Raw genomic sequence first — 25438 nt, forward strand, 5'->3', positions numbered from 1 at the left:
AGCGTTCCGCCATCCGAAGAAGCACAGCCACAACCGCAGGAGGAAGGAGTTCTCGAAGACGAGGCTCCCCCACGACGGTCCAGCCGATCGAGGAAACCACCAACTTACTTGCAAGACTATGAATGGGCAGGGAGCGACAAACAAACACACGGGGGCGGAAACCATCCAGGGGAGGGGTAAGGGGTGTATTATATGTGTATAGTTCAGTTATTGCAGTTTATGTGTTAACATTATTGATTCATAAAGGTTTAACATTATCAGCGGAACATGAGGTAAATCGTTGACAGCGGAACACGAGGGAGTTTTGACAGCTGTCAAAACTCCGGACTGGCGCATGCGCACGAGTTGACAGCTCGCGGCTGTCAAAACAACACAAGCCGCCGCACGAGGAGCAGAACTGTCAAACGAGCCGCAGAGCTGATTGGAAGAGAAGTAAAGCGGGAAGAAGGGCGGCTCATGATTGGACCGTACGACCGGCGCCAGACTATAAATAGCCAAGTGCTCCTGTACCTTTCTGCTCTGTCTTAATAAATCAGTTGAAGTTACCAGCTGTCTTGAGTGGTCTGTTCCAGCCACTTCAGTTTTCATCATTCCAACATGCGTAATTTAGAGCAGGGGTCCCCACCTCTGGGCTGAGGCCCACTACCGGGCTGTGGCCTATTCGGAATTGGGCCGTGTGAGCGGCTGGCCAGAGAGTGCACATGCAGCTTTACTTGCATGAGTGGCGCCAGCCCGCTGCTTGTGTAGGCCAGTTCCCCTGTCTCCCCCCCCCCAGCCGAGCTGCCAAGCTGTAAAGGTTGGGGACCGCTGTCTTAGAGGCCTCATGTTGAGGTAAAGATCATAAAACCAAATCATGTGTGGGATTCTGGAAATACTAGCAGGAGGTCCACTCTTCAAGAGGCATCTCTTGAGTTTAAGTATAGTGTATTAGACAACTGTTATCCCATATATGCTTTCTCTTTGGAAAAAAACAGTGGAAGAAGTGGTGATGGAAAACAGCTTCAGAGAATGATAGGGAAAACATTTTCTAGATCGAAGATAGTCAGGATTCAGACCTAGGCATAAGACTAAAACTGCAGTGTTCACCCTCAGGGATCATTGGCGGTAAGGTATGGATGATGGGAGATGATTACTCTTGTTTTGCTGGAATACTGTTGATCACAGTATTCTCTGAACTAGCTAAGAATTAAGGGTGTTGCAGGCATCATTTTAAGATTCCAGTTAATTGTTGTGAGGGGAGAGTTGGGGTTAGGCCTTTCATTATTAGGATTAGGCTTAGGGGAGTTTCCGGTGTCGTCACTTGCAACATGGATGCTTCAGAATGAAGCTCCGTTCCCCAAGCCCATGGGGAGTCCAATAGGACCGAAAGTCGCTGCGTAGAGGCAACTGGCCAAAAGGTGAAACTTTGCAGATCGTGGGCCAGCAGTAGCTGACTTGCTTGATCCAAAGCAGTCCTCAGGACTGGCAGGAAGAAAGGCTGACTGCACCCATGCAGTCAGTCAGAAGCAGCTGATCATCAGAGACAATGAATTCTAAAAAACGGAAAGCAAAACAGCTGATCTGGGTTTAGACTACTTTCCTTATCTCTCTACAAGCGAAAATACCGGTTCTGAGAAAAAGCATTCAAAAGCAAGAAATCCCCAAGCTTTCGGGGGGAGGGGGCTTTTTTCTTTACCCCTCCCTCCTGAACTAGAAGCGGCAGTTTAAGCTTTGGGGAAATTAAAACTGACTTATAACAATACTGTGAAGATAACTGAGGCATAAAAGAAGGATAATTTGAGAAACTTTTGGATTTATAATTTTTTTAAAAAATTCCTTGTTTGGAAACCATCGGATTTTAACTTTTTAACTTTTTTAAAGTATGTCGGGAATGGACATCTAATGACATTATTAGGATTAGGTTTCAGTTAGCGCAAAGTGCAATGCTCCAAATGTCTACTGGGCAGTCTCACTGTTGCCCTGTAATACAACTGCTATGGGAGCCACATTGGTGATTTCTAGGCACAATTGAAGGTGCTGAAGCTCTCTATATGACCCAGGAGATGAGTTTCTTTGGGACCAGTAGAGACCCATTCAATCATCTCAGCTCCTTGATTTAGCCCATTTAGTACTGAGTTTGCATGAATACTAATACTGAAGCTTATTTTATTTATTTTATTTTATTTTATTGGATTTGTATACTCCCCTATTCCCATAGGACTCAGGGCGGTTTACAGGGCAGTTAAAACCATGAATACAAAAAATTAAAAACAATTTAAAACAATTAAATTAAATTCAAGCCCCAAGAGTAAATCTAAAACCCAGTTAAATTAACAACCCCACAGTCTAGACCAAACAGATCGAAGAGCCAAGTTTTCAGGTCCTGGTGAAATGAGCGAAGGTCGGGGGCAGTCCTAAGTTCTGTGGGTAGTTGGTTCCATAGGGCAGGCGCACCCACAGAGAACACCCTTCCTCTGGGAATAACCCACCGGCATTCATTAACCGGCGGTACCCTGAGAAGACCCTCCCTCTGGGGGCGCACAGGAGGATGGGAAGATGATGCTGGCAGCAGGTGTTCCCTTAGATAGTCCGGACCCAAGCCATTTAGGGCTTTATAGGTCATTACCAGCACCTTGAATCTCACCCGGAGGGCAACCGGAAACCAATGCAGCTCACGGAGAAGAGGTGTTACATGGGAGTATTGGGAAGCACCCATCAAAACCCGTGCGGCTGAATTCTGCACCAGTTGAAGCCTTCGGGTGGTCCTCAAGGGCAGCCCCATGTAGAGGGCATTGCAGTAGTCTAACCGGGAGGTCACGAGTGCATGAGTGACTGTACGTAGAGCATCTCGGTCCAGATAGGGACGCAACTGGCGCACCAGGCAAACCTGGGCAAAAGCCCCCCTGGTCACGGCTCCTATATGATCTTCCAAACTGAGCCATGAATCCAGGAGGACTCCCAAGTTGTGAGCCCTATCAACGGGGGGGGGGGGTAATACCTCATCCCCTATTGTTAATGATGGAGAAGGCTGGTCAGCCCGAGATGCCGGTATGAACAGCCACTCAGTCTTGTCAGGATTGAGACGAAGCCTGTTTCTCCCCATATACAAAGTAAATTTTCATCAGCGTACTTCACGAACGTTTTGGATGCTACCTTTTTTCTATTTCTTCTGTGTTGGCTAGTACATTTATAAAAGCATGTTGTTCAAATTAAAAAGGTGAAGGTGGAAGAAAAAACATCTAACATCTAAATCTAATCCAAGATTTGAAGTGTATGATTAAATCCAACTGGAAACAGAGAATTGGATTATTTCCTGCTTTCAGCACCTTTTAAAGGCAAGAGTAGTAGCAAATTATAGTCTAAAATCACAACACAAGAGGTTCAGTGTTAGGTTTCCTTTTAATGCAAATACTTCAGCAACATCCTGAAAAACAGAACTGGCCATTTCCCAGACACTTGTTCTCTGTGCCTGTTGATACATATAATGTATTCATCCATCAATATAATGCAGCTTGTCAGTACGAAGTGCTGGAAATTTTACATACCAAGCCTATCAACCACTTGACATGATACATGCAAACAGCTCCTGCTGAAGGCCCACAGCAGGCATTGAAAGAGAGCTGGCTCAAAACAAGACTACTCTAAGTGAAGAAAAGACTAAAGTCTGGGAAAAGAAGGCATTTGCCTGCGTGTGTTTTACAACAGCCTACTTAAACAATTAATGCTTTAGTTTTTTCCCCCCAAAGAGACTGGAATTCTTTTGCTGTGAACAGGTGTGCGTGTATGGGGGAAATCCTGCATTTCCTGAAAGCGCAGCATAAGTAACAGACAAAATATGCAGTAGTTAAAACTGAACACAGAGGGCCATTTGCTAAATGGCATTCCTACCATTAGCTTGAGCTGCAATGAGTTGTCATTCACATGAGGACATTATGCTTCCTCTCCTTCCAGTGAACAGTGGACCAAAGGCAGAGAGAGATTCATTCCAATTTCTTTTCTTTTCTCTAAATTTTCCCCCCCAAGTGCAGCATCTGGAAGTTTGGCTCTGTTTGCTGCCGGCTTTGCATTGCCACACGGCTCAGCTTTTGCTGCCCAAGCCAAGCAACTGCACTTCCCAACTGCTCTCTAATTCATTCACAAGAATGAACACGCTTGTATCAAGAATTTTGTATTCAGGTCCTTGAAGGTCCCTGGGCAGGAATGATCTTCTCTCGGGTGACTGGAAAGGGCAAGCAGCAGAGCTTTCCTTTCACCTCAAAGAGGTTGCAAAACTGGGTCAAAATGACCAGGCTGCATGACTAACCTCATCTCTCTAAGGCAGTTGATTTGCCAAGCCTTACTCAGTTATGCAATAAAAATGACATCTTTAGGAGGGGAAAACATTACAATGGCTTTTTTGTGAATGGAGACAAAGAATTGACATGCCTCCAAAAAGGGCAGCAGACACACATGAGGGACGTGGGAGGAGACCATGTGGCGGAGCTCTTTCTGAACACAAAATATACTGAATTCATTACTGTTAACAATGGGAGACAAAGAAACAGCATTATATTTTTCAGGTCACATCTATTTTACATGATAAGAAAAGGAATAAAGTTAACCATCCAACTCATGTTACTTTACCACTAATTATGGCATATATTTACATCTATAAAATGGGAGAGATTTTTGGACATGATTTAATGCCCTTTTATTGTGCAGATTCCTTTATCTCTGTTCTACATTTGAATTTCAAAAATGCTTTGGACTTCAAAGCATCTTTAAAAGGAAAAAAAAGCAAAAGAAAACCGCTAATTGCAGCATGTGTTATTTTCTAGAATACTTCTTTGCAATGCAGATTCTTGAAAAGTAGGTTTTCATTAAAATACTTATTGATATTACAATATTACTTATTGATATATTCTCTGACACGTACGTTTGCATTATTCTGAAGCAATACCACAGCAATTTAACACTGTAATAGCATAATTCTGAGTATATTTACTCAGGAACGAGATCTATCGTGTTCAGTGTAGTTTGTTCCTTTGTAAACATGAATGGGTCAGCTATCTATGCCAGTTACTAGTGGATATATAAAACTGATCAAGGTTTATGTCCTGTTCTGCTTCACTCAGTTCAAAGCATATATCCTTTTCTTTTAAATATCCCAATCTCTCACTTCCACTACTAATGGACTTACTAGGTGTGGCTCAATGGCAGATACTGCCAATTATTATTTTGTCTTGTATCTAAAAATAATAAAGACAAAACAGAATTACAATGAAACAGAATAAAATTAAACATCCTATTAAAGCTTATTGATAAAAAGATATAACTGGCAACCCAATCAAATTAAAACAAATACCCTTACAACTGATACACCGCCCTTGTACACCACCCTGTACACCGCCCTGAGTCCTTCGGGAGAAGGGCGGTATAGAAATATTAATAAATTAAAAATTAAATTAAATTAAACCAGTTTGTATAATAGTTTAAATATTTCAATAGTAGACAATGGATTAAAAACATTTGCCTCTCAACGGTAAGACTGTGGAATCCTTCGTATTCTCTGAGCTTGGTTCATTGCTTGCAGATGTTTCATTACTTAACTAAGTAATATCATCAGTGTGAGTGAGTATGAGTTTACTCCCTGTTTATATACACTAGCTTGCTCTGCTAGTTTTGGTAGGGTGTGTTTTTCTCCTTGGTGGTTCTTGACTAGGATATTGTTTTCTGCTTGATTGTTCCTGAACATTTTTTTTTACTTCAAACCATTTTATTTCTTTGTTTGAAGGAATAAAATATACAAGGGAAGAAGAAAACAACAACAACCTACCCTTCTGGGATACTCTTATCAGTAGAAGAAATGATGGCAAATTAGAAATGCAAGAAAACAACCCCACACTAACCAATTGCTCCATCCACCAAAGTAAGAATCCAACCTCCTGCAAGAGAATCTGTGTAAGATTTTTATTCAGATAAGTACAAACACAATACAACAACCCAGAACACCAGAAAAAGGAAACAGACCGCCTACACAACATCTTTGAACCATTCAACTCACATCAGCTCAACCAACAGATGCTATGAAAAGGATGACAATAACATACACCAAAATATCTCAGAAGCAACTATTTATTCATATTCTGCTTTCCGTTCTTTTGAACTGCTTAGCAATCAGATTGGTTAAAAGGATAGCTCCTTTTATCACATGGCCACTACATTTACAGAATAACAGAATAAAAGAGTTGGAAGGGACCTTGGAAGTCTTCTAGTCCAACCCCTTCCTCAGGCAGGAAACCCTATACCATTTCTGACAAATAGGTGTCCAATCTCTTCTTTAAAACCTCCAATGTTGGAGCATTCACTGCTTCTGGAGGCAGGCTGTTCCACTGGTTAATTGTTCTAATTGTCAGGAAGTTTCTCCTTAGTTTTAGGTTGCTTCTCTCCTTGACTAGTTTCCATCTGTTGCTTCTTGTCCTGCTTTCAGGTGCTTTGGAGAATAGCTTGACTCCCTCTTCTTTGTGGCAGCCCCTGAGATATTGGAACACTGCTATCATGTCACCCCTTGTCCTTCTCTTCATTAAACTAGACATACCCAATTCCATCAACCGTTCCTTATATGTTTTAGCCTCCAGTTCCCTAATCATCTTTGTTGCTCTTTGCTGTACTCTTTCTAGATTCTCAACATCTTTTTTACATCATGGCGACCAAAACTGGATGCAGTATTCCAACTGTGGCCTTATCAAGACACTGATAAGAGACACTGTCACTTACTTCATTCTAACCCTTACTCCTGGTTATGTGATCCAGGACAGAGGTATTTAGCTTGTCCTTCCTAGTGCACACATACAGACATAGATACATGAATAGAAAACAAAAACACATATTGCTTCATCACACAGAAGAAAATATAAAGGCTGCACATGGCCACTGCTTTCACGAGAAAGAATTCCAGCAGCCATGCTCCGTATCCCTTCCCTACTTTGGGTTGTTGTTGTTTTTTAATGTGTGTTCTAGGGGTTTGGTTTTTTTACTATGTTTTCCCCTATCACAGATTAAACTAAGGATTATCAGTTGTCCAGATCTGGAGGCATTAAACCATATGAAGGTTTTTAATGAAAAAAACAAACAGTCCATCAGAGAAAGACAATTATATATGCCTAGTTCCATGTGCATTAAATACAGCAGGACCATCTTCTCCAACCTTATTGTTGGCCTTCATCTTACATCATTTTCTTCCCCAATCAGCATAGCTAGTTAGAAAACTTTAAAAATTATCACTGTCATCTAAAACAGTCAAAAATGGCATCATGTGTTATTTCATTGTACACCTGCCCCTGGTCTAATAGTCCAGGGGTGTCAAACTGCCGGCCCACGGGCCGGATGCATCATCAGGAAACCACACCCACTCCATTGCCAGCAATGAAGAAAAACCTCTGATACGTCGCACAACATCATGTGACGTCACGAGTTTGACATGTCTGTAATAGTTTGTAAGAAATAACATCACATCATAGCTGATTGCTTCAGTTTGACTTACTTACACTAGTCAGTAGACACAAACTGTACCTCTTCTGAATTAGTGTTCTCAAGCCAATGAGTTTTAAGTTCAAGCCACATTTTACTTTGTTGGTTAAAGATGGGCTACATTATTTTTGTTTCCCCAGAAATGAAGATGAGAAATGGAGGTCCTTCAACTATTTGCACCCCTTACATTTCTGACTCCGGTCTGTCCAGTTATAGTTACACTATTTACATTTCTAAAAAGAGAAAACAGAAAAACTAATTTGGTGTCTTTCTGAAGTGTACTTGGGCATTCTGGAAATTGTAGCTCCATGTGGATCACCTTTAAATACCACACCCAAATTTCTCCACGTACTTCTACACCATGCCAACTATCAAATCTTGTGGATTGTTCTTTCTTGGCCATCCCTACTTGAGTAATTGAATAGCTGTGTTATTCTGCTGATTAATTTCATTTTCAATTTTCTGATGATCATCTAATTATGCATTAATAGTAGAGATGCTAATGTGTGTCTGGCTGTACTTAGCCAAATAGGTTAATCTAAGCTTTGAGCAGCTAATATGATGTGTCAAATACTTTCCTTAGCTTAATTATTATTTTTTAAATCTAACCTCTTGGCTACAGTGTCTCTTCCCTGAAATATAGCTGCACTCTATTAACACCTTCTGATATAACATTCACCTTCCAAAGAGGGTTTCACATTTCTAAAATATAATGAAAACCTGAAGTAGACACCTTACATCACTGAAGCATATTACCAAAGAAATACTTTTCAGAGATAGTCAATTTCAGTAAATTACAATTTATATGGGGAAGAAGACAAAAATTCTTAGGAACAAGACTGTAGGAGAAATGATTTGAAAAAATACAAGTGAGCAAAACTGTAAATTTGTTCTCTGCTGAGAGAACAAACTGGACAATGGTGGATTCTTTCAAATTGGGGCCTGCTTAGCAGTTGACTATCTCTATTCCATCTATTCCACTCATCCAATGTGATTGTATTAAACTGGATTTGCATATATATATTGTTGGTATATGTAGAGAATATTCTTCTAAAAATATATTGCCAACAAATATGCTAGAAATAGCTTCAAATTGTCCGTGTGTTTCCAGGACCTGTTGGGATTATGAAACTGAAAATTGCTCATACTATAATTCTGAAACAAAGACAAAAAGTAATATATGCCATTTCAGTTTTGAAACAGGCTCTCAAACCAGGATACTGCATAATTGATTTGCATCATAAATTAACTTTTTGTAACGACATTTGGTAAAACTTTGGTATATATTCAAAACATTTGGTAAATATATATTTAAAACATTGGTAAATATATAGCAGGCCCAAAAGTTTAAAATGTGTTAAATTAAATGGATGATATGTGGCACTGGATAATTATGATAAGACTCGATAGTAACAATATAATTATTGGATTATTGTAATAAATGGTTTCAGGAATTTAATATGAGAACTCTATAGCACCTCTTCCTCCATTTTTCTTCCCAACCACAATATTTTGAGGGGAAGGCTGCACTGAGAAATAGCGGCTTTTCCAAAGTAATGCAGTGAGCATCATGGCTGATACTAAATATGAACCTCCCCCCAATTCAATGCCTTAATACCCTAACCACTATACAACACTGCCTCTTTATTACAGCAGAAATCCTACTAGACTAATATTCCATTCTAGCCGTCCAGATGCCTCTGAAAAGTTCCCAGACAGAGCCCAAAGATAACAGCCCCTTTCCTATTATTGCTTCTTAGAAACAGGCATTTCTTCCAATCATGATTAAAATATAGTAGTGGGCTTGTCTTCCATATGTCTGTTCTTTTAGAAACCACTTCAGCTAGAGCCCTTAACACATTGTGAGTAGCCAATCCAAGTGAAGTGCCTTCTATGTCTTTTGGAATCTATTATCATGTCTGTGGGTAAGACTGAATTATTCCTTGAGAGAGAGAAAAGTGCTTCCATTGACTTTTTGTATACCAGCCAAGATTATTTCAACATTCAGAAAACACAAAACTAAAGACACACATGCCTAAAATGCAGGCAATGTTTGCTTAATATCTTACCCAAAATTTTACTAGGAAGAAGGCATTCTGGGGTCCTTTTCCAAACAGTTCCTTCAAGCCTCCCTTCTTTTCAGGGAATTTGTCATAAATCTGACGAATGTCCACTGATTCCAGCAATGGATCGCTATAAGAGTGATTGGCATGTCCAATGTGCACAAAGAGGTGTTTGTTATACTACAAAGGAAAAATAAATAAATATATTTATATTGTTAATATATTCGTAAAAGTTAGATGTACATAGATGATCTTTCTGTTTTAAAGGAAATAGCCAGTATACTATTACATGTGCAATCTGAGCTAGTTAGCCTTTAAGTTTGATACAGTATAGTTCTCATATTCCTAAGAAACTTTACTATTAAATAACCTTCATTTAATAACAGAACAGAGTAGAATATTTCATTGGCCAAGGGTGATTGGACATAAAGGAATTTGTCTCCAGTGTATAAGCTCTCAGTGTACATACAAACAATAAAGTATATAATCATAAGATACCAATGGACAAGGTAGTAGAAAAGATGAGAAGGTTAATAGTAATACAGCTCTACTACATCTTTAGACGTAAGACAGTGCTATGGTAATTAGGTGACACAAGGGAAAATATCTGTCTTTGTGTCTAGTTGTTTTGGCATGAAATGCCCTATAGCAGCATCCTGAGGAGGAGACGAATTGAAACAATTTATGTTCAGGATGTGACGGCTCTGTTGATGTTTTCTCAGCTCTCTTTCTGACCCATGCAGTGCACAGTGTAAATGTGTATCTATAGTCAGCATTATCATAGTTTCTTATTTCAGAATCAAGAGTAGCATTTTATAATATCTAAATTCAACTAGTTCTTTTTTTCACCATCTGAATTTCCCCCTGCCACCAAAAAAAATATTTCTTTCCTAATAGCTAAAATCACCCTATCCACCAAGCACAAGAAGAAAACTTTTCTATCTTCTAGATTAGAGAGCTAGAGAAAGGGTACTGTATTTCTGTTTTAAAGAACAAAGTATATAGGTCAGAAAAGTAAACAAATGAATGGGAGAAGCTAACGCACGAATGAACAAATGCATGAATGAATGAATGCTTATGAGCAAAAGCTTTTGAAAGGGCAGGCTTAACTTGCATACCGATCAGTTACACAAGAATTACAGTAATTATCATCCTATTCTGTAACTCCAAGTAATTACCATACAGCGTCTTCGCAAATATGGGACAATGCAGAAGCAACAAGCTTCCTTAAGCTCTTTAATGTTAATTTCAAAAGCTCACTTTATATGTATGTAAAAGACTTACAATATGTACCAGGCTGTATCTTTTTAATAAAAATAAGTCAGTTCCAAAGTTAGGCTTCATATTCCTTGTTTCCAAACACTTATACTGAAATATCCATAGGGATGCTAGCTGGATTATTTCTCAGGCTTCTTTCTACAGTATCGTTAGAATTCTGGATTAAGATGCTACATTAAGCACACTTCAAGAACTTCAGATTAATTGGATGTTGAACCAACACAGGATTATGAAGTTGCATGCATACTGTTTATCAGTTCTAAAAAATGGCTAGGAATTTAGTTTAACATTTTTGTTTTGGCTTACATAGAATCTCCCATGGTTAAGACAGAGGCTGTTTCAAAGAAAGAAGAGATTTATTCACATATTATGTGAGAATCTTTTCAGCCTGAGGGGAAAATCTTAATTTACTTATTCCATTTAGATCCCACCACCCTTCTTCTATCAAAAACAATGTGGCTATAAACCATGTTAAACCATATAATTTATATTGGCTTAGCATGTTATCTGAACTCCCCAATTCATTCTCTCTCTCTCTCTCTCTCTCTCTCTCTCTCTCTCTCTCTCTCTCTCTCTCTCTCTCTCTCTCTCTCTCTCTCACACACACACACACACACACACACACACACACACACACACACAAAAGAATGAATTAATCAATTCATTAATGACAAGGTCCTACCAATCTTCTGGTACCCATGGAAGATAACTGTATGGATTTATAGTAATTACCAGTTGTAGACTGATAGTGAATATTCCACACTTGGCCACCATGACTTAGCAAGTCCCATGTGGTCTGATACATCAAAACCCAGGATTTATTGGCTCAGTTTCTACTCTTAGTAGTTCTACCACTTCTAATTAGCTCCTTTAAGAGAAGAAAATCCCACAGCTGTGTTACAATCATTGCATACATACTGTATGAAAATGCAGATTAATATGTTAAAAATAACTTTGGGGGTATTATAATCTGAATACTTCAGTGCAGTGTAGGATTTGGGATGTAATCCCATGTACTCATACTAAATAGTAAGCACAATTGAACCATTAATCCATATAAATAGTGTCTCCAAAATATTTAAATCCCCTACCTTCTTTTTCTACCTTGATGGTAGAGCTCATCTAAACAAGGGGAACTTGCAAGGTTACATAATATGAAGGACACTGCTGTGTCCATTTTGAACTGCTGCCTGTACATATCCATGTCCTCTGTTCAAAATATTTGGGGCTCTACATGCATTAAAACTTGATTAACTGTAAAACTACAAACATAATTTAGAAGTAACCTTGGACTGGTATAGATTTGTTTTGAACATTAGATGTATGCCTTCTGATAAAGATGCAAGCATACTTTGATTCTGCCATTTTGGCACAGCTTTCCCTTTAGATTTCTTAGGCACATAGTAACAATAGTTTCCCATAAACTTTATTTATCAATGTAAGTGAATAAAACTGTTCCATCTGGGTTTAAGTAAGCAGCAGTGGCAGCAACAAAACATCAGAAAATAATTGCCATGCTATGACATGTTTGGCTTGGAACATGTATGTTAGCAGACTCCAAAGGAGATTTTAGGTCAGAGGAATTCACCCACTCCATGTCTCAGTTTGGTTGCTTCTGTTTTTAAGTCCAGGAAAATCAGTTTAGAAAAACATAATTCAGAAACTAAAATAATTTGTTACAGAAGGCAGTGCAATTTAAGTTGAAGACAGTTGTAAAGCTACGACAGTTGTTTGCAGATCTTTCTGAAAATACCAGATGCTGCTATAGCAGCAGAAAAAAAAAATCCAATATGTTTTAAAGCAACAGATGGTCTGGTCTCATCTGACAATATTCTTAGAACATTGTTTTATTTTGACATTACATGAATGATTATTTTCTTCTTGCATTACTGTAAGTGCTATACTCTACAGAATGTCTTACTCCTTTACATATGACATGTTTCTAGCGAACAATAAACAACTTGGAGGCAACTGTCCATATGCTTCAGAAATTACTGACATGGTTGAGAAGAGCCTAGAAGATCTGCATACACTAACAAGTAGAAGATATAAGCTGGGAAATTTGAAAAAGGGAATAGAGCATCTAAATTACTCCTTACTCTATTCCTTCCAAATTGATGTTCAATAACAGAAGGTTACACCAAAAGGATTCTTTAAAGTGATGATGAGGAACTGGGAAAGAAAGCTCAATCAAACTTCCTTTTTTCATCCTTTCTGTTAGAAATCTAGGTTTGCTTTTGTTCAAAATTGTCAAGACACAGAAGGATTCCACTCGTTCTTACTTTTGACACATAAACTATGAATTCAACATTTTCCAACAAGATAACATAGTGTGCCTTGGTTAGCTGAAACATGAAGAGTGTTTGTTACTGGAAAAACTCCAGTTACAAACCCCTTACAACTGAGTTTCCGTCAAAAATATCTGGATTTGAAAAGATCGTGAATATATGTCCTTCAGTCACAGTTCTTTCAATCTCAAATATCTCTGATAAAATAACATCTGTTTCTAAAGAGATATTTGACCACGACAGTGTTCACTGTTTTCAATATAACATCCTAAGCTGTTTTACTGTTGTAGCCATTGTTTAAAAGAAGGTTAAATTGTCGCACTAGGGAGCACAGGAAGTATAAAGAGGTCGACAATGTACTTTCATGAATGCATAGTTTAAAATAACCCATATATAGCCTCGAGATGGCAGCTTCTTACTAAACATTCTTATATTTGAAGAATGCAGAAAAGTGGCTCTTGTGAAATAATACTGGGATAAAAACATATATAACCCATTTAGGAATTCAAAGGAAGGAAGACAAATCTTTGTTATCTAGTGATGCATTTGATTTACTTACCAACATACAACTAAAAAATGGCATTGATTTTAAAGAACTACCACAATCCAAACCTAAGAAGAGTGGGAAGCCATAAACATTACAAGCTTTGTTTATTATAGTTATAAAAAAGATTATCTATTGTGTTTGTTTCAGAACATTCTACAGAGGAAAATAGGAATGTAAGATTCATTATCGTTGTGGCCTAAATTAACCAAATATCATGGTTCCAGCAGATGAAACTCTTCAAAGAACTTTGAGGCATTGTTTACCTTAAAGAATCTTTATTTGAGTAGCATGGCATCGGCACGGACATAATTGAAGCCAAAAACTGAATTCCCCTCCCCTGGGCACATAGTATCAAAGCACAATTCCTTCCTTCAATTTACAGTCATAAATCACATTCCCCAATTAGCTTGAAGCGCCGGCTTCCTTACAGCTCTCCAGCCAGCCAATTCTTTATCATCTCTGATTTCAACAACCTTGATATTCACACTAGGTTCAGTGTTGTTATGTCAAGCTGGAGTCTCATTCACATCCCCCCCCTTCCCCAGCACCCTTCCCTAGTTCAATTAAACGACAGCTAAAATAAAAGATGGTGAGAAACATATTGTAAAATATTTCTAGAAAGACTACTTATACTATGTATTTTTTTACCATTACAGAAAGAGACTTCAGCTAACAGTTTTGTTGTGAAAACAAATCCACATTGGACTTGCAAAGCATCCCAATATTTTCAGGGTGGGAGAATTATGACAAATCTATTCCCAAATCCAGTGAGCATCTAAACAGACAGCAAAGGCCAACATTGCATTGAATTGGCTTTCTATTTGTCTGTGGTTCTTCCATGAAGGTTCTTCTCATTTCAGGAAGTGTTTGACATACAATCGTAATGCCCATTACAGTCAATTGTTGTAACATTTTTGTGGTGGTTGTTAAATGAATGTAGTGGTTGTAAAGTGAACACCTGTTCTGTACCAGCTTGCTACCGGCCCTGCAGCAAAAGCAGGGACAACCCCTTTACAAACGGCAAGAGGCTGGAATAAAGCCTGCCAAATTTATTAACATAAAACAGAGCAAGACAAGACACCAACCATGAAACAGGAGCTATGAAACAGGAACTATCCAAGCGGTTGCCTTCAGCAAACCAGCCCTCCCACACATTCCCCTTAAATTCAGTTCAGGGCGTGGCCTCTCTCTGCCTCCTTCCAAGGTGCCCCATTGCCTTCCTCTCTTTACTCCTGATTGACTGCCTCCTGCATTGGGCGTCCTTGAACAGGGCCAGCTGTGGGTCATCTTCATCCATGCTGTCAGGCTCACACAGCTGGGTCTCCGTCGTGACCAGGTGGGAGGGGCCCGGCTGAGGGCTCTGCGGAGCCTCAAGGCCATCATCAGCAAGCTCTTCAACACCCCCCTCCTCCTCCTCTGAGTCATCCGACCCAACTGCTGAACCCACAGGCTGACCCTGAATCACAACAACACTAAGGATGTTAACCAATAATTTGCTATGGGCATGGTTTTGCCAAAACCCAGAAGTTAAGTGCCCGTTTTGGGCAAAACCTTTGTAAAACAGACTAAGAGGCTGTCATAAGTTCAAGACTACCTGTAGGGTGCCTTTTGGTGCAAGCACGACACACAAAATCACTTCTTATTTATGGCATAACATTTCTGCTGAGTCTCTCTTAAATTACACAGGGAAGAAATATTTACTGTTACTCTTTCCTTACGTCAGTCTTATTTCTGTTCATGAACTTTTCAAGCCAATTAGTTATTCCCTTTACTCAGATTCTTTTTATTTGCAGTATGGCTGTCATCAGTAACCAAAGAAGCAATCACAGCAATACTGTGCTAAATTCAATTAATTCCACATTCTCTGACTGAAGGGAATAATGGGTTTTGACTGAAAAATTGATGATCAGGTAATGACCAATCACCCATACAGGTTGATCTACCAGCAAATACCAGAACAATGCGAACATGAGAACGGGATCTCAATCTTTAAAACATGTATCATCACTGATCCAAAGTATTAATAGGCTCACTTGACATCGATATCTTAGCTTATAAGAGATAAATCATCTTTACTTCTAATGTTAACGTTTGTTCAGTGTTCCAAAAAGTAGCACTGAAAAATGAAACATTATTGTTTCCTTTAATATTTGTTACCATTGTGCTGTTAGTTTTTATTCATATATTTATTGTTGTAAAGATTCCTCTTAGGCAAGGTTCTGATCTCTATTATTCTGTTATTCTACTCTTGATAATATCTCCTTGCACATATACTCACTGTCTCAGGGAAAAGAGTTATATACAGTATGTACAAAAAGCTCAAAATACCTCTGCACACTATTGTAGTTCACAAGCTTTTGAATAAAATTAAGATCGAAAATTCTATGTGTTCATGGAATCTCCTTGGGGAAGGGGGAATCTTTATAAAATGTTCAGTTGAATATGTTTTCTCTATAGGAAAACAAACTAAATAAATTGATTTTTACTCTTTTGTGATATCCCATAGAGAAGCCAATTTAAAACATATATAAAGGGAATTATATAAATATAATTATTATGTAATAATAACAATAACAATAACAATAATAATAATAAAGTTGGAAGGGACCTTGGAGGTCATCTGAGTCCAACCCCCTGCTCAGGCAGGAAACCTTATACCATTTCAGGCAAATGGCTGTCCAGTCTCTTCTTAAAAACCTCCAGTGTTGGAGCATTCACCACCTCTGGAGGCAGGTTGTTCCACTGGTTAATTGTTCTAACTGTCAGGAAGTTTCTCCTTAGTTCTAGGTTGCTTCTCTCCTTGACTAGTTTCCATCCGTTGCTTCTTGTCCTGCTTTCAGGTACTTTGGAGAATAGCTTGACTCCCTCTTCTTTGTGGTAGCCCCTGAGATATTGGAACACTGCTATCATGTCACCCCTCACCCTTCTCTTCATTAAACAACACATACCCAATTCCAGCAACCGTTCCCTATATGTTTTAGCCTCCAGCCCCCTAATCATCTTTGTTGCTCTTCTCTGTACCCTTTCTAGAGTCTCGACATCTTTTTTACATTGTGGTGACCAAAACTGGATGCAGTATTCCAGGTGTCGCCTTACCAAAGCATTGTAAAGTGGTATTAGTATTTCACTTGATCTTGATTCTATCCCTCTGTTAATGCAGACTAGCACTGTGTTGGCTTTTTTGGCAGCTGCAGCACACTGCTGGCTCATATTGAAGTGATTGTCTACTAAGACTCCGAGATCCCTCTCACAGTTACTACTGTTGAGCAAGGTACCACCTATACTATACCTATTCATTTGATTTTTCCTGCCTAAGTGTAGAACCTTACTTTTTTCACCATTGAATTTCATTTTGTTAGATAGCGCCCAGTGTTCGAGTCTGTCCAGATCCTTCTGTATCTTAAGCCTATCTTCTGGAGTATTGGCTATTCCTGCCAGCTTTGTGTCGTCTGCAAATTTGATGAGTTCCCCATCTATCCCCTCATCCAAATCATTAATGAAGATATTGAAGAGCACTGGGCCCAGAACAGAGCCCTGGGGCACCCCACTACACACTTCCTTCCATGTAGATGCGGTTCCATTGAGGACCACACGCTGAGTACGGCCTGTCAGCCAGCTACGAATCCATCTGGTGGTGATGCTATCTAACCCACATTTTTCTATCTTATCAAGTAGTAGGTTGTGATCTACTTTATCGAATGCCTTACTGTAGTCCAAGTAAATTATATCTACAGCATTCCTCTGGTCCACTAGTTTTGTCACTTGGTCAAAGAATGTAATAAGATTTGTCTGGCATGATCTGTTTTTGACAAACCCATGTTGACTTTTAGTGATGACTTTGTTTGCATCAAGGTGTTCGCTGATTTGTTGTTTGATTATCTTTTCCAGAATCTTCCCAGATATTGAGGTCAGGCTGATAGGTCTGTAGTTTCCTTGATCTATTTTTTTCCCCTTTTTTGAAGATGGGAACTACATCAGCTCTCTTCCAGTCCTCTGGTAGTTCCCCAGTGCTCCAGGATCTTTGAAAAATATAGTTCAGTGGTTCTGAGATCACATCTGCCAGTTCCTTGTGAACCTTGGGGTGTAATCCATCTGGTCCTGGTGATTTGAACTCGTCTAGGCTGGACAGGTGCTCACTTACCATTTTCTTGCCTATCTTAACTTGCGTTTCTATTCTGTTTTTTATGGCACTGGTTTGGGTAGGTTGGACTGTTTTTTCCCTTTGTGTAAAGACAGATGCAAAAAACGAATTAAATAGTTCTGCTTTCTCCCTATTGCTTGTCACCTTCTTGCCACTTTCTCCCACTAATGGACCAATCATTTCCTTAACTTTTTTCTTGTTTTTTATATGTTGAAAGAAGCATTTTTTGTTATTTTTGACTTTGGTCGCAAGCCTTAGTTCATTTTGAGCCTTAGCTTTCCTCACTTCATCTTTGCAGGCACGGGCTGTTTGCTGATATTCTGCCTTAGTTATGTGCCCCTCTTTCCAGTTCTTATACTTGTCCTTTTTATCTTTCAATTTATCAGAGAGTTCTTTATGCAGCCATGCTGGTTTCTTTTGAGAGCTGTTATTTTTCTTCTTTGTTGGTATTGTGCTAGACTGGCCCTTTATTATCTCACTTTTCAAAATTTCCCAAGCTTCTTGAGTTGTTTTCCCTTTTAGGATTCTCATCCATGGAATTCTTCCCATGGTCTCTCTAAGTTTATTGAAATTAGCTCTTTTAAAATTCAAGACTCTAGTTTGGCTGTGTTCTATTGCTTGTGCCTCCAGAATTCCAATATTGCATGATCACTTCCCCCCAAGGTTCCTGTGGCTTCGACACCTTCTATCATTTCATCTCTGTTTGTGAGAATTAAATCCAATATGGCTAATCCCCTAGTTCCCTTCTCTACTCTTTGGGAGAGAAAGTTGTCTGCTAGGTTTGTCAGGAATCTGTTTGATCTTCCACTTGGTGCAGAGTTTGTCTCCCAGTTGATATCAGGGTAATTAAAGTCCCCCATTACTATCGTGATGTGCTTCTTACATACCTTAGTTAGCTGACTAGCAAAAAGTTCATCTATTTCCTCTGCTTGGTTGGGCGGCCTATGGCAATGTACAATGTCATTAAGTGAGATCTCTTAATATTGCTACAGGTTTTTTGCAAGTTTTATAGTATAAAAATTCTACAGAATAATTTCTAACTTCTTAATCTCCAATTTTAAGAAATCCATACAGAGAGTGAGACTGGCTATTGCTTCACTTACTGCAATATTGTCTACTCAAGCTGATGTTGTTTTTTTAAGATTTCTGACAGAAAAAACTTGTAAGATCTTTTCTACATTTTCTCACTTGCACGATGTAGAACTGCAAATTCATAATTCAAGAGGATGGGGTCCTGCACGAATCTGAAAGGTTGAAAGTCAAAACCTCTAGTCCTGGTGACTGACCCAGATTGGATCTTGTGTCATTGGTACATTTTGGGTAGGTACTGAGAGATTCTATCTAAGATTTGGGAGGATCACATCCTATGCTGGGGATCCAAAATATTTAAGCAATGAGAGAAAGAAGAATGCTGGCAGAAGAGAACAACAGAAATACAAGTATGAGGAAGGAGACCCAGAGAGAACAAGTATTGATAATCAAAGCATAATATGACCACAGCATGTTAGGGTGTGTTTGTTTTTGGGGTGTAGGGAATACCAATTAACAATGGATGATTTGAAAGAAAAAAGGACAACAAAAAAGAATTGATTAGCTTTTTGGTGGGAGTCAAGTAGATAAATCTCTTGATAAGAACAATCTGAACAATAATCAAAAACAAGATGACTCAGGAGAAAAGATTTGTTTAATCTGTTATGCTGATTGTGAGAAGGTGATGAGAAACATAAGTGAATATCAGCAGGAGATGAACAGAGGTTGAGAGATTTTACACTGTGATCATCCCAACAGAGATGTATTGATGAGGTTAGTCAGGAGATAATCATCAAGAATAACAGGAGACTAACAGCAGGTTCCTGAGAGATCCCAGCAGGTAGAAAATGATATAAAGAGGAAAGAAGGGGGTGATTGGGAGGATTCACATGTCCTTTTAAGCTCAGATCAAACCAGTCACATTAGTGAGATAATATAAATCCAGCCACATAAAGTATGAGTTATGCTAGTCTAAGTCAGTCCTTCTCAAACGTTTTCCATCATTACCCAAAATCACTCATCAGAAAGTTCTTATTTAAATGTCCCTATTGTGACTGATTTTTGTGTGTGTGGTTTGTGTGCAGTTACACCCCCAAAAAACCCCACTTTTACCCAATTTTGGATAATTTACACAGATTTGGGAAGCACTGCTCTATATATGAACCCAGCCCTTGTTATTTATTCGACAAATCATTATTCAAAGTATAGTTTAAAATACGGAGTCGGCTTTGGTGAAACGGGTGGCACATAAGTGTAATAAATGAAAAAATAAACATGTGAACACATCCAGAAAAAATTAATACAGGTAGTCCTCAATTTACAAACGTTTATTCAGTGACCATTCAAAGTTACACTGAAAAAAGTGACACATGATACCTTTCGCACTTACGACTGATTCAGTATCTCCACAGTCAAGTGATCAAAATTCAGATGTTTGGTAACTGACACGTTTTTATGACAGCTGAGGTGTGACAGGTCATGTGATCAACTTTTGCAACCTTCTGACAAGCAAAGTCAACAGGGAAGCAGAATCACTGAATAAATGTGTTACTAACTGTGTTTCACTTAACAACTATGGCAAGAGGTTGTAAAATGGGGCAAAACACACTTAACAATTGTCTTGTTTAGCACTGGAAATTTGGACTTAATTGTGGTGGTAAGTCAAGGACTACTTGTGAGTGAATGAATGAACGAACAAATACTTTGGAGAAGCACTTACAGAATCTGGATCTCTTTGTTGCTCTAGAAAAGCAGAAAACTCTACAAGCCTGAGTTTAGTTGTTCCAATAGATCGACCTTGCCAAGCTGGAACAGAGGGTGCTGGAGCTGACGTGGGTTCAAATCCTAAAAAAAAAAAGTTACAAAATTAACAATTTATTGGTTGTTCTAGATGGTAAATGGTTGCAAGCTAAATTATTTTCCAGCTTGCTTTTATTAGTTCTGATAAACAGAAACAGTATAGTTGTAGAATCCGTTTTAATTTTAAAGCAAACATTTAAATGTGTACTACTTTAGTTCCAAATTTTAATTCTTCTTTGTGAACCAATGAAACTTTTACAAGATTTTGTTGCTCAGGGTCTTTATAATTCCTTCATTTGTTAACGGTAAGTTTTAAAATACTGGTATGTCACGTAATCATTTTTCGCAGATATATTACAGCCCCAGAGTGTATTCTAGCCATCCATGATCAGCCACATATGTACATATTAAGGCAAGACTAATATTTAAGATTTCCTAGAGCATTATCATCTTGGGGAGCCCATGGAAATGAGCAAGGGGGACCTGTGACAAACAAGGGAGCAAATTCTGACAGAATAACTAGCTCAAAATACAAAGGAAGCTACAAAGTGCAGAACAACAGTGACCAGTCCAGGAATGCTGAGGGAGGAAGTAATCTGCCCTCTTTCCCCACTGAAAGGTCAGGAGATCTGGAGTGTTTCAAAATGTAAGTGGGTGATGGCTAACAGGGGTGCGGAGGAGGCCCAAGCCTTGCAGGGTCATGGGGGGGGAGTAGGCCTGCGGAGACCCAGTGTGAACCATATCTGGAAACCGGGAGTTTCCAAGCCGCAAGAAAAAGCCGGGCCGGCAGACATTTGACAGTTGACAGCTGTCAAATGGCCGCCCGAAGCAACGACGCATGCGCACCGCCCGGCCGGCCGCCATTCCCGTTGACAGCTGTCAAAAGGGCGGCCGGGGGCCTACGCGCACGCGCCAGATTTGACAGTTCCCGGAACTGTCAAATCCGCAGTCTTCAACTCAGTCCTCCGAACTGAGCTAAGCGCTCAGCTGAGAGGAATTCCCTGACAGCCGCCGAGCTGTCAAAGTTCCGTTTGTTGATTGGCCGTTCTCCAAACGGCGGGGAAATACTGTTACCTGATTGGTTGTGTCGTTTGACAGTTCCCTATATAAACCCGGAGTGTTTGACAGTCAGCTGCCGGGAGCTGAACCGAATAAACTTTTGAACCTTGCCTACGGTCTCGCGTCTGTCTTTGTAAAGACAATTCACCTGGTGACTATAGAGCTGCCCACTGAGCCGAGTCACACCGCAAAGGAGTTCCGATCCCTCCCGCTGACAAGTCACTGCTGAAGCCACTTGGAGGGCAAAGGAACCCTTTTCCGCAGCTTGAACAGTACTGTGGACCCAGACCATGGCAAATTTAGGTCACGTCAGAGAATTCGACGTCCGCCATCCCGAGGGATGGGAGTCGCACTGGGGACAAATTGAAGGCTACCTCGTTGTCAACAAGATAACAGAGGACCGCCACAAAGCTGCAGCCCTCCTCTGTCTCAGCGGGCCCGCCGTCTACGACATTGCCGTAGGGCTGTGCAGCCCTGACCCCATCGCGACCGTCCCATACGCCATGCTGACTGACCGCCTCAGCAAGCACTTCATGCCCCGTCGGTCCGAGCTATACTGGCGCCTCCATTTCGCCCGCCGCCGCCAGCAACCGGGCGAAACTACCACAGCCTTCATCGCTGGGGTACGTCACGCCGCCCGCAGGTGCCAATTTCCCGACCTGGAAGACCGCATCAGAGACCAGGTTATCATCGGTCTCTCTAACGAGCGGCTCCAGCGGAAGCTGGTAGCCAGACCCACGATGGACCTCGCTCAACTAACGTTAGAGATCATGGCCTACGAAGACAGCCACCGTGAGGGCTCTCCGGTGTACAGAAGCAGCCCGGCCGGTTCAGTCCACCATGCCAGGGAACCGGACGACGAGCAACCAGAGACCTACACCGGCGTCGACGACATCATGTCCCGCTTCAGCAAAATGAGTGCCGACCACGGAAAAAACGCAGGCCATCCAGGCCAGCCGGTCCGGGTCCAAGACCCACCGCCACAGGGCCAAAACCAAAGTGTGCCAGCTGCGGCGGGGCTCACGCCAGAGCCACATGCCGTTTCAGAAACGCCAAATGCCACGGATGCGGGAAGACCGGGCACATTCGCTCAGCGTGCCGCAGTTCGAACCGGGAAACCCTCCACGAGCTTGAGGAAATTCCGGCAGGTAGGACCAAGGTCCCTTCCCCCGCCAAAGAAATTCCCCAGCCCTCAGTTTTGTCCATTCGAGCCAAAACAAAAATCTCGCCCATCCATCAGTTACAACCCAAAATTAAAATCTGGGTTAAAATTCAAGGGGTGCCCTGCGAAATGGAGGTCGACTCCAGTTCCTCAGTTTCAATAATGTCTTGGGACACTCTCAGAAAAATTGGGTTTAAAAATAGACGCCGTATTCCCCTGCAGCCCTCCAAAATACTCCTTGCAGATTTCCAGGGAGCCGCTATTCAATTAAAGGGGCAGGCACAAGTAAAAGTAGAATACAAAAAATTCCTTGGGCATTTAACAATCCAGATCACTGAGGCACCCAGGTCCACCCTCATTGGGTTAGACTGGTTCGAGGCTCTGGGCATCCACCTAGAGGGCACCAACCGCATACAATCCCGAACATTAGAACAGGTTTGCCAGGCGTTCGCGGACGTTTTCGACGGAACGCTTGGCAAATACACAGGCACCCCTATAGACCTCAAATTAAAACCTGAGGTAGGCCCCATCCGCATCAAGGCAAGAAGGGTCCCCTTTGTGCTGAAACAAAAAATCGAGGCCGAATTAGACCGTTTAGTCAGCCTTGGGGTCCTGGAACCAACAGACAGGGGAACCTGGGAAACTCCCATAGTCACACCAGTTAAACCAAATGGGGACGTGAGAATATGCGCGGACTATAAGGCGACTCTAAACCGCGCATTAAATCCCCATGCATACCCAGTGCCTGCTGTCAGGGACGTGCTGTCAGAAATAGGGTCCGGCTCAATATTCGCCAAACTCGACCTAGCGCATGCCTTCCTCCAGCTACCTGTCACCCGGGAGACAGCTGAAGCACAAACCATTGTCACACACCGCGGCGCTTTCAAAGTAAACCGCCTCCAATTCGGCATCTCAGTGGCTCCTGGCATCTTCCAGGAAGTCATGGAAAAAACGTTAAAAGGAATCCCAGGTGTATGCCCCTATTTCGATGACATACTCATCGCAGGGGAATCAGAAAACAACTTAGCAGACAGGCTACAAGAAGTATTATTGAGATTTAGGAAAGCGGGGCTAAAACTCAAACGTGAAAAATGTTCTATAGGCGTCCCATCTGCAGATTTCTTAGGCTACAAAATTGACTCGCAAGGAATCCACCCCACGAACTCAAAAATCCTTGCTATCAAAGCCGCCCCTACCCCAAAAAAATAAAACCGAGCTCCAAGCTTTCCTTGGACTGTTAAATTTTTACCATGCCTTCCTGCCAGGGAAGGCAACGATCGCAGAACCCCTCCACAGGCTGCTCGATAAAGGGGCAGCCTGGCAGTGGACAACAGCCCATGAAAACAGTTTTAAAACACTAAAACAAATGCTTTCCAGCAACACCACTATTTCCCACTATAAAGAAGACAAACCCCTCTGCCTAGCCTGCGACGCATCCCCATACGGGATTGGAGCAGTTTTAAGCCATTTAGACAGCAACGGCACCCAAGCCCCGGTGGCATATTATTCCAGAACTCTTTCCAAAACGGAAAGAAATTATGCCCAGATAGATAAGGAAGCCCTGGCAATTGTGGCAGGAATAAAAAAATTTCACGATTACCTTTATGGCCGCCCCTTTGTGATCTACACAGATCACAAGCCTCTGTTAGGACTATTCACCTGGGACCGTCAAACCCCCCAAATCTTATCGCCCAGGATGTTGCGCTGGACAACATTCCTCGCAGCATATTCCTACCAGCTAATATACAAGCCAGGACACCAAATGTGTCACGCTGACGGCCTCAGCAGGTTGCCCCTACCCCACACAGAACCAGACCCGGCCCCAGCAAGCAACATCCTAGCTATTCAAGAACTCCAAGAATGCCCACTGACAGTGAGGGATATCGCTGCCGCAACTTCCCAAGACAAAACACTTAGCAGAGTGTTAGCTTGGGTACACACTGGCTGGCAAACCTCCTGTCCAGACACAGAATTTCAGCCATATTTCTCTAGGCAAAATGAGTTAACGTCACACCTGGGATGTTTGCTCTGGGGGTGCAGGGTAATCGTACCACTTAAACACAGACCAAAAGTATTGCACACTTTACATGAGGGCCACCCAGGAATCGTAAAAACAAAAGCCCTGGCCCGCAGCTACGTCTGGTGGCCGGGAATAGACCAAGACATAGAAAAACACATTGCAGGTTGCTATTTGTGCCAAGAATCTCGCCCACTCCAACCCAGAGCCCCAATTCACAAGTGGGAACTCACAAAAAACCCCTGGTCCCGCATCCACATTGATTATGCCGGACCTTTCCAAGGGAAGGTCTTCCTCATAGTTGTAGACAGTTATTCCAAGTGGCTGGAGGTTCTCCCGGTTCACAGCACAACCTCTGCCGCAACCATCCAAGCCCTCAGGGGAATCTTCGCCACACATGGTCTCCCCGACGTAATTATATCAGACAACGGCCCTCAATTCACTTCTCATGACTTTCAGATCTTCACGAGGAGCAATTGTATTAGGCACTCGACATCAGCTCCCTTCCACCCATCGTCTAACGGCCTTGCGGAGGTTATGGTGAGGACCACCAAAGACGCCCTCAA

At 41.1% G+C, this 25438-nt stretch overlaps 1 protein-coding gene across 1 annotated transcript in view; it reads right to left on the minus strand.

Moving 5' to 3' along the window:
- TEAD1 (TEA domain transcription factor 1) overlaps window positions 1-25438 on the minus strand; it is an 82759-nt gene that overhangs the window by 16155 nt on the left and 41166 nt on the right. Inside the window, exons 6-7 of the mRNA XM_083355890.1 lie at window positions 20555-20679; window positions 9558-9731 (exon numbers count right to left, since the gene is read on the minus strand). Coding sequence (XP_083212016.1) covers window positions 9558-9731; window positions 20555-20679 — 299 coding nt within the window. The remainder of the gene's footprint in view (window positions 1-9557; window positions 9732-20554; window positions 20680-25438) is intronic.

Source organism: Vipera ursinii (genome assembly GCF_947247035.1).
Source record: "Vipera ursinii genome assembly, chromosome: 1".
In the NCBI taxonomy this organism is placed as follows: Eukaryota; Metazoa; Chordata; class Lepidosauria; order Squamata; family Viperidae; genus Vipera; species Vipera ursinii.